Source organism: Colossoma macropomum, unplaced genomic scaffold (genome assembly GCF_904425465.1).
Source record: "Colossoma macropomum unplaced genomic scaffold, Colossoma_macropomum, whole genome shotgun sequence".
Taxonomy (NCBI): domain Eukaryota; kingdom Metazoa; phylum Chordata; class Actinopteri; order Characiformes; family Serrasalmidae; genus Colossoma; species Colossoma macropomum.
Genome location: NW_023495922.1, coordinates 451,756 through 466,662, shown reverse-complemented (window position 1 = coordinate 466,662; position 14,907 = coordinate 451,756). Strand labels below are relative to the sequence as shown.

Here is a 14,907-nt window from a genome sequence, read left to right as displayed (position 1 = left end):
TGGGTTACTTCAGAAAATGTTCAACCAACTTCTAACAGTCTGACAGTACATGACTGAAGTGTCCTTGAGCAAGGCACTTAACCCACAACTGCTCCCCGGGTGCTGTGGATAGGGCTGCCCACCGCTCCGGACAAGTGTGCTCACTGCCCCCTAGTGTGTTTGTGTTCACTAGTGTGTATGTGGTGTTTCACTGCACAGATGGGTTAAATGCAGAGGTGAAATTTCCCTGTTTTGGGACTAATAAAGATCAACTAATCTAATCTAAGACCTAACTTTGGAGGGGCTTAATCCATGTCCAGAAAACCTGACGTGGAGAAAAATTACAAATGATTTTAAATGATCTTAACCTTTTGGGCAGAAAGCTGTTGGTAGTAAATGACTATGAATAGTGGATCTTCACCTTTTGGGCAGATATCAGTGCACGGGATGCACATTTTAATACGGTTCTCCTCCACCTCCATCTTGTTGCTTGGGCATGCTCGCACACAGGAGCTGTGGTCCACCACAAAGTTATCTGTGGGTGAAAGACCATATTAAAAAGAGAAATGGACCAATCAACACACTCATCGTCCACTTTAGAAAGTCCTGTATTGTACATCCACTCACTGAGCACTTCACGAGCTCTACATTCGTTACAGGTCCACCGCAAAGGTGTACAATTACAGCCCATCTGTTGATCCATAATTTGTCAGCAACTCTGTCTCCGTTCATCATTGGTCAGTTTCTGACCACAGGATCGCTATTCAACAGATATTATTTGGGTGGTGGACCATTCTTAGTGCAGCACTGACATATTTGTCAAAAAGTGTTTCTCAGGAGCGATGCCAAAGAGGAACGATTTTGGGTTTCCTGAAGAACCTTTCAATAGATGGCTCATGTAATATAGTGTCTCTACACCAGTTAAAAGTTTTTTTTGTTTCCTAGAACCAAAAATCTTTAAGCCAAGAACCATTTAGGAACCTTTATTTTAAAAGGTTTTTAGGCATGTCAGTATCACTGCTAGGTTGAGAGTGGTCCACCATTGAAAAATATCCTATGAACAGCTCTGTGGTCATAAACTCACCACTGATGAAGGGCTAGAGCAGAGGTCGGAAACTGGGGGCCAGAGTCCAGCACAGTTGGGTGATTTCACTGCTCTAGTGCACCAACAAAACCTAGTAATTAAACCCTAGTGATGGGTTAAATGAGGTGTGCTTGAGTGGGAAAATCACCAAACCATGCAAGTGTCCATCTCCCTGAGACCAGAGTTCCTCACCCCTGGGCAAGAATGACCAACACAAACTGATGGACTACAGTTTTGAACTGTTAGCAGGACTCGAAGCAGATTCTACAGCCTTATCCTCCTTAATACAACTTGTAGTTTAAATAAAAATCTGTCTTTTTAGCCAAACCTACGTGGGCATTTCTTGACGCAGAATGCTCCGTAGGTGTATTTGGCTTTGGGATTGTGCTCCAGCTGGAAGGTCGTTGGGTTGTAGACGAAAGGTTGAGGACACTGCGTCACACAAGCCCCACTGTCGTTGAAGTTGGTACAAGCCTACATCAGACAAAAACAAACAACAAAGAGGATAATGGAGGCGCCACTCGGCTTGGAAAGAGTTCAGGATGAACAAATCATATTTAATCTAAAACAGTCTCTCTTGTACTTCATTAATCATAGTTGCGGCTGACAATTAAGAGTTTGTTTTGCAGCGAACTGCGACCTATTGTTCAATTTAACTCCATGCTCAGGCAGAAACTGAATAAAATTGGAACAATTGATCCAAGACACCATGCAAAAGGGTGAAATGCTGTTCTAATTAAAAGTCCTGGCAGGTATACGATCAACATCTGTGAACAGTAATAACCAGAAGTAATTGAAACTCCTGAAGCTATAAATAATAACCACAATATTTCCAGAACGCTGCAACAGTTCTGGGAAACAAATGGATCCATTTAAAAAAACTACACCTTCATAATACGGATAAAATCAATTTTATCCTATTTGCCTTCCCTCGACTGTGAAGTTGCTAATATTAAAATCATATATTTTCTAAGCAGTTAATTGAGCTTTTTACAAAGGAAATATGGTTACAAATACACTAACCAGCTCTCATGGTCCTTTATTTAGTCACTTCACTGGCATTTTCCATTAAAAGTTCTAGAACTAGACTGCATTCAGACATATATGTGTGAACTATGCTAACTACTGATGACAGCACAGCCGTAGAAAACTGTGTTTATATATACAAAGAGCAGTTAAAAACAATAAACTGATGTCAACTTCATTGAGAAAATTAGAGAATAAAAGAAAAGGCCACCGTAAGACTGTACTGTAATAAGAATAAATAAAAAATAAAATTAAACTAAACTAAAATGAACTAGAATATAATTATATAGAAGATCAAAGGACAAATATGAAAAAAATCATAGGCTAAATACAAAACAAAGCAAGCTCTCCTAATGGTTAGGCCTTCAGGAGCTGGACAGAAGGTCTTCAACCTTATCTACCAATATATTTAGGAGGTAACAGTGAAATTAACCAATCATGCTTTGATTTACAATGATTGGGGGCTAATTTTGTGAGGGAAGACATCATGATGTCCTAGATACCTCACTGACTGTGAATATGAGCAGCTGTCAAAGCTGGTTTCAGGTAGTTGTTAGGAATGGAAAACAGTGGAAGCTCTATGCCAGGACATTGAACTGGAAGTCACTGTAAAACTGCTACAAGGTAAAATACATGCAAATGTCCGTAAGAAGCTTCAAAGGTCCTGTATATCAATAATGGCCAATAAATATTCAATCGCACCAGAATTAGTAATTTCATAGTTCTAGAAATCACATTTAGCAATAGTAGAAAATGTAGAACTTGAGTGCTTTTAAATAATAAAAGCAGATCTAGTATTGGAAGGTAAACTATAAGACTGCATAGGTACAACCTCAGAAAATTATAGCACACTACAGGATATCTGTGGATACGAATGCTGTAGAACTGTTTGAGAAAGATGACCTACAAAGCAGTCAGTGTCTTTGGGTCCAGAGCAGCCTCCAGCGCACTCTCGGTGGCAGCAGTCACTGACGTAGGGGCCGAAGCAGCGGCCGTCACACTGCTCTGCACACACTGTCTTCGTCACTGAAACACAAACACAGCCTCACAGTTAGTGCACACATCATCTCCACTGCTGTGACCCCCACAGTCGCAATATGTCCACTGTTTTATTTGTACCTAGGTCAGACAAACTGTGTTCTTCCCCCATTTATAAACGAGCATAGGAAAACCTTCAAGAAATACGACACAGATTGGCACTCGGTAGGAGCTTGAAAAGATCTTCAAAGACAACAATTTGTCTCTACATACAAAGAATCATGTCCAAGAAATGAGACCGGAAAAATTTTGATGCGTTTGAACTTCTTGTTGGCGAAGACTTTTAAGAGAACCTTGGAAGGCAAAGAAAACAAAAAAAAATTATCCTCAAACAGATCAAGCGCCACCTCTCACTGGAAGCCCACATAACCAAACTGAAGATATCTTGCTTTCAACATATTCAGAGAAGAACCAATTCATTGGAAATGACCATTATGCTTGGAAGTGTTGAAGGTAAAAGAGGAAGAGGATGACCAGCTACAAAATGGATGGATACAATCAGAGAAATCATGAAAAAGCCATTCAGAAGCCTTAAGACCCAATCAGAAGACAGGATATTCTGGAGAAACAGTATCCATGTGGTCGCCACGAGATGGAAATCCTCCATGGCTCTTAATAATAACATGATAATGGCGGCAAACATGAAAGTAACTGAGTACTTGTATCCCTGTTAAATTCTTGATCAATCAAAACACACACACACACACACATGTAAGATTTGGTGCACTTCTAGTGTGAAACCAACTGAACCAAGTGAAAAACTTTCAAAGTCACAAAAACCCAAATTCTGGATGGAAATGAACTAGGTGTGAAAACAGCCATGGCCTGTAACAAGTAGTTGGTCAGTACTTTAATTTAACATTATCATGTTGTTACATTATAATGCATCATGTAACATTTTTTTCTGAATAGTGTCTAATTTGCAGCTCCTGAGCACATAAAGAGTTACTTGGACAGCAAAGAAAACAAATGGATCCTTAAACAAATCAAGCCTCAGTGCTCTCTTAAAGTCCAAACTGAAGCTGTTATTTTGCACATTCTGAAAAGAACCGACTCAGTGGAAAAGACCATTATGCTTGGAAGTGTTGAAGAGGAGGAGGATGACCAGCATCTAAAGGGACGGATACAATCAGATACAATCAGCGGAAAAATGAACCAGCTATTCAGAAGCCTGAAGACCCAAACAGAAGACAGGATATTCGGGAAGAACTCTATCCATATGGTCAGAGTCAGAAACCCTCGATGGCACTACTACTACTACTACTACTACTACTACTAGTATTAGTATTATAACAAAACCTTGCTTACATGAATATTTAATTAGTTAAGGTTGCATTTCAAAAATAGGTGTCCTCTTAAATCGCAGCAATTGCAAGAAATTCCAAATAATGAATCTTTTAGTTTTTGGGATTTTTTGAAGGCTTAAGTGACCATCTCAGTGGACTGTTTAAGCTCCATTAGAAACTGCAAAGGAAGGTAAGTCTTCCAGTACTAATGTCATCAGCAATTCAGTATTATAAATTATGGGAAAAATGACTAAATATTCAACATTAGAATGCATTTAAAACTATAAATACAGTAAAAAGTAACACATATTTCTTGTTTTCAAACAAGTGGTTAATTTGAGCTGTTAGAAGAACACAGGCTTGGTTCCAGATTTCTGCAGCCCTCACAGTGCACCTTATTTAATGAATTACTGGTAAAACAAATTAGGTTTTGGATGATAGCTACATATGATACTTGGCTGTTGTCATGCATCCATATTGTGTTAAGCAAATAAATGCCTACTAACAAATTAAATAGCTCATTAAAACCAATATTCTCTTATTTTCCAAACTTCTGCACAACACTAGATTTTTTCCAATATCTAAGTTTCACAGCTGTCAAAAAAGAATTTCACAGGACACTTTTCCATTTCGCTACAGTCCATCTTAAATGAGCTCAGGCCCAGAGAAGGCGGCAGTGTTTCTTGGTCTTGTACATGTATGGTTTATAGTTAGGGTTTTAACAGTGTTTTTCAAAAGTGTTTCTGAGCCTATGCAGTGATTTCTAATGCAGAATCATGTCTGTTTTTAATGCAGTGCCACCTAAGGGCCCAAAGATCATGGCCAGCCAACATTGGTCTTCAGCCTTGTCCCTTTCATACAGAGATTCTCTGAATCTTTTAATGTTATTATGTATCACAGATGATGAAAAGCAAAAGTTCTTTGTCATTTTACTTTTAGAAACATTATTCTTAAACTGTTGGAATATGTGCCAATGCAGTCTTTCACAGAGCGGTGAACCCCTCCTCATCTTTACTTCTGAAAGACTCAGCCTCTCGGATGCTCTTTTATACCCAATCATGTTACTGACCTGTTGCCAATTAACCTAATTAGTTGTGAAATGTTCCACTAGGTGTTTTTTAGCATTATGCCATTTTATTAGTCTTTTGTTGCCCCGTCCCAATTTTTTTTTTATGTGTTGCTGCCATTATATCCAAAATGGGTGTATATTTTGTTCTTTTTATTATTTGATTTTATTATATTATTGTTAACTTATACTTTTTTATTCTTTTTATTATTTTCAATTAAATATAGAGTTTAAATGATTTGCACATCATTGCATTCTATTTTTATTTACATTTCCACAGCATCCCAACTTTTTTGGAAATGGGGTTGTATGTAAATCCTTGCTTCAAGTTATAAAGAATTCTAAGGATCAAAAAGGTCAATCATTATTTGCAAACTACAATTAATGATTATATTTCTACTCAAAATAATTATTGATTACTCATATTGCTGCTTGACTGAGAAACAGATGGACTACAGCCTGTAATTGTAGAGCTACAAAGTGCTTCTATATGGTAAATAAATTCTGAGGTCATATATTGCAATATATTCCATTACTCCATTTTCAAGTAGGCTGTTGTTTGCCTCTCCGAATGGAATGAATCCATCTACTAATCTAAAGTTTTTATGCAATTCGGAGTCTCAACTAATTACAGTGTAAAAACTGAAGTACAGCACTCCACCGGTGGCCCAAGAGGCGCAAGTGTTGACTCTCTTTCAGCTCTCTCCCTCCCTCTCTTCTTTTTCTCCTACCTCTTCTCAACCTCTCTCTCTGTTTTTCTCAGTTTGAACTCAGTCCTCCCTCTGTAATTATCGCCCACACAGTGAGCTGCACCACCCAGCGGGTTATTCTCCTAGCCAAGGGTCAGAGTCCCCCTGACCAGCATGTGGGAGAATGAGAGATTGCACTTTTTTTTCCCTTTTCGATCTCTCTGGTAATCAAACTCAGGATCTAAGGCTTACCAATATCAAAAACCCAATCTTTTTTGAAGGATGAAAGGCAAACTAAAACTAAACTTCATTAGAAAGACTATTTATGCAGATATAAAAAAAAAAAAAACAAGCCTGAACAAAACATGGGAGGAGAGACCCAGCAAACACAATTCTAGGCCTGATTGTTTAGTCTGACACTGACTGGGTTGTGCGTGTTATGTCTGTTAAACAAACCTTTCTTTTATCCTGCATTGTGTTCTGTAGCTTTCATGAGCCTTTTCAAAAATGGCCTGAGGCTACAGCTTAATGAACATCAAACTGGTTTCCTCAATTATTTACCAAAATGAAGCTGTTGGGTGTTTTAAAGGTAGGTACTAAAAGTTCAATCAACTTTTATCTTTCTTTATGTACTCTGGAACTACAAATGGGACACTATTCAGAAACATAATGCCGAAAATGCTGCCTAAAGATAATAAAGATACATAATAATGTAAGAACGTGCAATGTTAAATTAAAGTTCCTGACCGACTGCTTGTTACAGGCCATGGCTGTTTCAAACCTAGTTCATTTTCACCAAGATTATGTTCTTTTGTGACTTTCAGTGCTTTTCAGGTGGTTCAGTTGGTTTCGCAATGCATCAAATTTTACACATTGGTTTTTCGCTGATTGGTTAAGAATTTATCAGGGTCTACAAGCACTCAGTTACTTTCATGTTTGCCTCCATTCGCACCAAAAATTGACCAAAATATTCAATTGTCATTAGCCTATTAAAACATAAAATGCAGATCTATTCTTCAAATGTACTCAGTAACACTTTCTTTAGCAGTTCCTTAGGTTCTAGGTATTAAACAGGTACGTGCGAGGTACTGTCTTCAAACTATTTTGTACTTGTTTTGCGTAACATGATGGTAAGATCCAAGACCAACTAAATTATGCTGAAGTGCCCAACAGGCTCTAAGTATTAACTGGGTAAGTATGTGGTACAAACTCCACTGTGCTGTAATTATTTAGGGTTAAAAGGTACTTGGTAGTTATATGGCAAAGTACAAAGAGTCTTACATAGTACCTATGAAAAAATATGTAGAACCTGTTATGCATTTCAGTGAACTTTTGTTGGACTGTTCTGGAACTTACCAATATGGTACCCAGAATAGTTATCTAGTACTTTGGTGTCACATTTACCTGGTTATAACTAGAACATACAGGACTGTAAAAGAAAGCATTACCAAATATTCTTGATAAAATTAATGATCCTACTCATGTTGCATGAACATTTAGATGCTTATCGTCTACATGTAGCACAAGAGTAATAAAAAGAAACTCTTCTTGATCTTTACTTATACAGTCTGCTCTCTTCTGATTGACAGGTTTAATTAGACATCAGTTTGAATACAACCAATCAGGTCGCTGATGTCTGTCCCAATCTATGAAGAATATGTTATGTGGTCTATGTAATAAAATCAAATGTTTGTATTGCTTATCTGACATAACTAGCAGCAGCTTGTCCTGCAAAAAACAATAAGAGTATCTGTAAAGAGTGAAATGTAAACAGGCAGATTATGCAGACAGTACACACGAAAAAAAAAGATGGTTCCGCAAGGGTTCTTCAGTAAAGAAAATGGTTCTATATAGAACCATGAACACTCAAAAAAAAACATTTGCATGATTAAAGGGTTCTTTGCATCATGAAAGTGTTTTTCAGATTGATGAAGAACATGTAGTAGATGGTTCTATACAGAACCTTTTTGAACAAAAACGTTCTATATAGCACCTAAAAGGCTCTATTGTGAGCTTGTCATAATAGAAGAACCCTTTTTGGTGCTAAATAGAACCACGTTCAACACATTCTCTATCAATCCAACGAGCCCTTTCATGATTTAATCTTGGAAAGGTTTCTTTGAGTGTTCATGGATCTATATAGAACTATTTTCTTTTGTAAAAAAAAAAAAAACTTTGAAGAACCGTCTTTTTAAGAGTATACAGTATGAAAGTGTGGCTAGAAGAAGAAGAACTTGCTTCGAAATTGAATTCCTTCATTTTGGTGTGAACCATCGGAAAAGTGCATTCCCACCAGCAGCGAACTGAACTAGGGTTCACCTGGAAGTCAGATGATTTTTGGAGGACCACCCAACAGCTTTGACTGGTCTGCTCCTAAGAAGGTACAGTGGGCTCCAAAAGTCTGAGACCATGCTGAAAATCTGGAATTTTTTAAAGTTTCTTTTGCAGTGCCTGCTGTCATTGAAACAAAAGTGGGACGTCTTCAATACTAAGAAATTCTTGAGTTAATGTAAAGATTTTTTAAAATTCTACTTTTCACTCAAATTGTTACATTAATAATAAAATTTGCACATTATACACATTTTTCTTAGTAGTCTCAGATTTTTGGAACCCATTTTACATGTAAAAGTGCCATTAATGAACATCAAATTGGTTCATTTTGTAACGGTTCTAAAGGTTCAAAGAACTACACATGGGATGTCATATGGAAGCACAATCTTGCAATGAAGAGATAGTAAAGTGAGTTCATGATGTTAAATAAAGCTAACTGACCAACTGCTCTTCGCAGTGTGTTTGTTTACTGAGCTATTGCGAGGTTTGACACTTACAGGTCTGGCACTGGTCCTCTTGGTGACCCCAGCAGCGTCCATTACAGGATCGATGACATCGCCTGCCTGTGGAACACATTCACCATCATCAGTGTTATTCTTCCACTGTTATTACAAACAACAACTAAAACACAACATAGAAGAAGTTAATAAATAGATTTGTCTCTAATACAAATTATATGTATATGACTGAATAGGGCAGATAATCATCCTCAAGGACAAAGTCGAAGGAGGTTGTTGGTTGTTTTCTTCAAACAGGCTTTTTGATGGCTTTTTTATTAAAGATATAATCAGGCTTGTGAGATGTCTTTATATCTGAAAGTCATTTCTCATTTGTGCAGAATGCAGAACACGTATCCAGAAGACTTGTAAAAATGACAAACTGGTAATAAAGGTAAAATGTAAACAACAACAACAACAACAATTCTTTTCCTACTACTACAAACCCAATTGCAAAAAAAGTTGAAACAGTATGAAAAAATGCTGATAAAACAGAAAGCAGTGATTACCTGTTTTAAATTATAAACGGTACAAAAGCAACTTTTTTTTTTTTAAATAGACACTCATTTCAAATTTGATGCCTCAACCCATTCCAAAAAGGTTGAGACAGAAGCATGTTTAAAAGCACTTAATAATCGATTGAGGACTGAAGATACAAACTCCAGTTATGAAAGTAGAAATTTTTGCAGTTCTTCAGTTATACAAGTTCTCGGCTGGGCAACTGTACACGTATTTTGATTAATACTGTGAGATGTTTTCAATGGAAGACAGTTCTGGACTGGAAGGCCAGTCTAGCGCTCACACTCTCTGATTATGCTTTTGTAACATGTGCAGAATGTGACTTGGTGTGGTCATGTTGAAACAAGCATGGATGTCCTTGAAAAAGATGTCATCTAAAAGGCAGGCACACATGTGCAAGTTACCCACTAACAACCCCCACAACATGACAGATGCTGGTTTTTGAACTTTATCTTGGTAACAATCTGGATGGTCCTTTTCTTCTATGGCCTACAGAACCATTTTTTTTTCATAAACAATGTGATACGTCAGACCACAATACACGTTTCCACTATGGATTAGTTAGTCTATTGTAGATGAGCTTGAGCCCAGAAAGGTCGGCAGTGTTTCTGAACATTGTTGACACATGACTTCTGCTGTGCATAGTACAGTCTTAACTTGCAATTGTCAATGCAGCGATGGACATTTCTTATTGCATAGAAATATGTCTGAAATGTTCATTTTCTAAAGAGTTATGATACAAATGAGGAAAACAATGTAATAGAATAGAAATATGGTAAGACTTAAGTGGAGCACCTGTATGTGTAACCAGCAGCCATTATGCCATTCTGTTCTAATACAATCTATCATGGTGGTTCTTAAAGTGAACCTAAAATGAAATCTTAAATTTTTCAGCTTGTTAGTTATTGTCTCTGGTCATTAAAATGATTCTTCACATACGATTTAAGACACAACATTTTTGTTCCATCAAAGTGTAGCAACTCAAAAAAAAGGCAAAAAAGCACAAATCAACTTTTCAAAAATGGAAGCAGAAGAGCAAAAACAGCAAAAAGCAAGTAAAGCTGAGTTATTATAAAGCCGTTTAATGCCATATTAACTGCAAACTGCACACAGCGAAAAAAGGTCCTACTGCAAATGTACAGCGCTTTAAAGTTTTTCTTATAAATCAATAGCCCAGTATCATTTATTGGCCTGCTATGTATGCTAAAGACACTCTAGCCTCCCCTTCTCAAGTTAAATCAAGTCAAAATTTATATATATGTATATATATATATATATATATATATATATAAATATATATAAAACCCTTTTTACATCAGATATTGTCACAAAGTACCTTTATAGAAACCCCAGTGAGCATCGCCAAAGGCGAGAGTGGCAAGGAAAAACTCTCTAACAGCAAAAGGAAGAAATCCTGAGAGAACCCAAGACTCAAAAGAGGAATCCATCCCCCTCTGCACTATTAGAAACAAAGGTTCTGTGCAGGTACATTTTTCATTCATCAAGGTACAAATAATGTAAATGTTCCCTCAAAAGTACAACAGTGGTTTTAAGGTCCAAATGTGAACCTTAAATTAGTTTTTCCAGGTGAAAAGTATGTATTCGTACCTTTTCATAACCGAATATTTTAAACAGAACAATAAAATAAAAGCCTGGAGACGAGACGGGGTGTGTGGAGTCGATATAACTGAAATATCATTTCAGTAGATTATGGCACAATTATTTTCCCTGAAGGTACTGAGATCTACCCTTGAGGGTCCCACCCCAGTGACAAGAGGGGTACTGCACTAGTGACAGTTAGGTACCTTTTTTTTCTAAGAGTGTGGTCACTTCAGTCATTGGACTAAACTATTTAGATTAGCTAGTGATAACCAATGACTACTGTTATAGGCCTATCAGAGAAACGATGAGAATTAGAGCTATGAAAACCAGTCACTGTTACCAGTGAAAACCAATGACTCCGTATAGAGCATATCATGATCTATAGCTGGACAAAGCTGTTTGTCCAATGATAAAAGGGTCACATTGAATTTACTTGATTTAAATGTGTACACAAGTTTCACATAAATAAAATACATCATCATAATTCTTGCCAAAAGTAAGTACAAAGAATGTCAGTAGTTGTGTTAATATTACATATTTCATTCATATGGAACCAATGTACACATTTGAATCAGGTCAATTCAAAGTAGCTTTTTTCCAGTGCAGGCAGCAAATGGAAGTGATGTGATAGAACTCTCTAAACACAACCCCATGTCCTACTGCGAATGTGCAGTGTTTTTGAGTTTTTCCTCATGAATCAATAGTGCAATATACTCTCTGTTGTTCTGTTGTCATGTTCTCTTGAGCACTGAAGTATAAGAGTTTAAAAGTTAAAAGTGAAGGTGAAGCAGAAAGTGGTCGGCTGTGTACACCAAGGACACTTTAGCTTCTGCTTCTATCTTTTGACCTGGAAAAATCATGAAACAAACCAGAATGTCTCCATTATTCCATGACTGAATTTCACAGTCTATAGCTGGATAAAGCAATATGTTTTTACACTAAAAAAAAGGTTGCTTTGAATTTACATGGTTCAAATGTGTACATGAAGAAAATACATCAACCCAATTATCACCAAAAGTAAGTACAATGAATGGCAGTAATTGTGTTGATGTAAGATATTTCATGTGTGTGGAATCAATGTAGCATTTGACTCAAGTAAATTCAAAACATTTTTTCAGTGTGGAGATTTTAGTGGGATTTTAGTGGGATTCGGATACTGTTGCTGGAGCCTATCCCAGTGGTCATATTTAAACAAACCTATAATAATAAATGAACTAACGATAATTATTTTCAGCTTTAATCTGAAATTAAAATTCATTTCAAAGTACTTGGCTCTGAGGAGAATATTCTATGGTCTGCCTGGCTGGTTATCAGAGTTTTTAAACCTTAGCATGAACCCGAGATGACAGAACATCAAAAACAAAACAAACAAACAAACAACCAAAAAAAAAACAAACAAAAAAAAAACATGACTGTCTTAGGCTAATCATTTATTTTTAATCAATAACAAGCAGTAAGATAACCCACCATCTAAATTCTTGCATTTTCAGGTCACAGAGACTCTAGCCTAACTAGATGATCACATAATCATCTCCTGATATCTTTTTTTATAAAAAGTCATCTATTTTCATTTCAAAAAAAATAAATAAATACATTTTTGACCAAAAAATGGCCAATTCATTAAGATATCAACATTTTTTTTTAGCATTTAAACGTCAAATAATGGCATATATGAGTGGCCAAGTCTCCTGAAAACAACAACGTATGGTATGTGTGACTGTCCTATTGAAATACTTTGTAATTATAATTACAATTGACCAAGACACAATAAGAATTACACCATCCTCAGGTTGTAAGTGCTATAAGACCCTTGCGTTTTTAAGGGAGCACAGATGCCAGTTTTTGTGGTTAATCGTCTGTAATTACATAGCAAGAGTGATTGAGAGTTAACCTCCACTGAAGACGCAGGCAGAGTATATTTTCTAAGGGCCTCAATTTGCCAATCTTCTGTACAAACCCCCTTTCAGCTTCTACAGCCCTTTGTTCTCTTCCAAAGCATGTCTCACTTTAGATGGAATGCGAGAGGACAAACACTTGAAGAAAACTTTTAAACTGTACAGTGAAAAAAAAAAAAAGTTAAAAGAACTCAAAATTCGAAGGCGACATTTTACACAAAGATTTTTACCTTTTCTCAACAGCTGATTTTGTAGTCATCCTTACTAATTTTCATTTGTTTTACAAATTCTGATTTATTTGTTCGTCCAATGTTAGGCTGGCAATAAAATTGGAAAACAAATAGTCTATATTACACCATTACGCTCTTATCTTTGGCTTACAGTTTGTATGACGATTGTCATTCTGGATAACGGCGTCTTCCAAAAGGTCCATAAGAATGACTACACGATGTGCTTTTAAGGAAACTCAAAAATCTCAGCGCCTTGAAATTTAAAATGTGCTTTAAAATGTAAATTTCACTCCATAGTTCCATTCTTTTACAGTGTACTGCTGCTCACTGCACTGCCTTAGTGTTCTGGTTAGTGATTCCTATTAAACAGTGAAGCAGAACACCTACAACACATTTTCTATCAGTTTGAAGGACGATTTCATGATGGAAAACGCGTTTTTAAGTGTGTACATGAACTGAAGAACCACACACTGAAAGACTGCTGCTAAATCTTTAATGGCCACTGATGAAACCTTTGTCTCTTAGGAAACAAACAAACATATGGAATGTAACGGGCTCTTCAGAAGCTAATAATGTGGTTTATTGAACCACATGGTGAAACTAAAAGGGTCCAGTGCACAGTCACCTTGAGAGGGCACTGTTTAGTGTGGACAGTAAATCGTCATTATGTGCGGTCATATAACAGCTCAGCTTCAAGCAGCGAGCTAATCTGCTTCCTGTTATCACTGACCAGAATACTATAGGATGTATTATAGATGATTACAAATCAGCTGCACCCAGTGGTCTAGTTTGTGAGAGCTGTTATGTGGGTGTAAATTTCTGGCCTAAACATGATTTTATTCTGATTCTTTAAAGCAACATTATGTAACAATTTTACCTAAAATAACAGCTTTAAAAAAAGCTTCAAAATCATCATGACAGTACACTGACTTATATAAGGGAGAATGGCATCTCTGTCATTGCCACTCTGGGCTCAGGAAGGCTGCTATAGCACTATGTAACTTTGGAGGAGTGGCATGAAACCTCTCACCAGAACCGTGTCACACACCAACAACTACGGGTCATGCTAGCTGTAGTGATCTGTCTCATGGCTGACGGGACAACAACGAAAATCCAACAGCAGAGTGTCCATCCTTGAGAGAGTTATTTATGAAAGATGTAGCAATGTAGGCTGTAAACCTATCTGTGTGTGGAGTTTTCCAGATGCCAAAAGTCACGTAACCTCAGTCCCATTTCAGACTAGCATGCGAAGAAATAAATTCATCTCACGTCAAAAGTTTGGTCAGTCTGGCTTGTAATAAATTATACTGTCCACTGTATATTATGTGCAATATAGCCTATATTATGTTGCCAACAATCTTTTATTCAATTACACGCTTGCTTCACATTCAAATGCTTAGCAAACAGTGTAGCCTATATGGGTTGAAAATACAAGCAGTATTTCAACCTACTTGAAATATTTTGTCAGTTGTTTTTTGTTTTTCCTTTCTTTAATTAGTGTTTATCTCTGATGTTTCAATAAATAAAACTATAAGTCAAAAATGTGTAAAATCCTGTAATATTACTCTACATTGTAAGTTGCCTTAGTTCTTTTTCTTCTGATGTTGTTGCTGGTGTTGTTCTACTTTGTTGAAATGTTCTACTGTACTGCATATTTATAGGTCA

The 14,907-nt window shown here is 36.7% G+C and overlaps 1 protein-coding gene across 1 annotated transcript in view; it reads right to left on the bottom strand.

Moving 5' to 3' along the window:
• si:ch73-383l1.1 (receptor tyrosine-protein kinase erbB-4) overlaps positions 1-14,907 on the bottom strand; it is a 316,113-nt gene that overhangs the window by 74,236 nt on the left and 226,970 nt on the right. Inside the window, exons 5-8 of the mRNA XM_036564034.1 lie at positions 8,997-9,062; positions 2,997-3,115; positions 1,396-1,537; positions 401-514 (exon numbers count right to left, since the gene is read on the bottom strand). Coding sequence (XP_036419927.1) covers positions 401-514; positions 1,396-1,537; positions 2,997-3,115; positions 8,997-9,062 — 441 coding nt within the window. The remainder of the gene's footprint in view (positions 1-400; positions 515-1,395; positions 1,538-2,996; positions 3,116-8,996; positions 9,063-14,907) is intronic.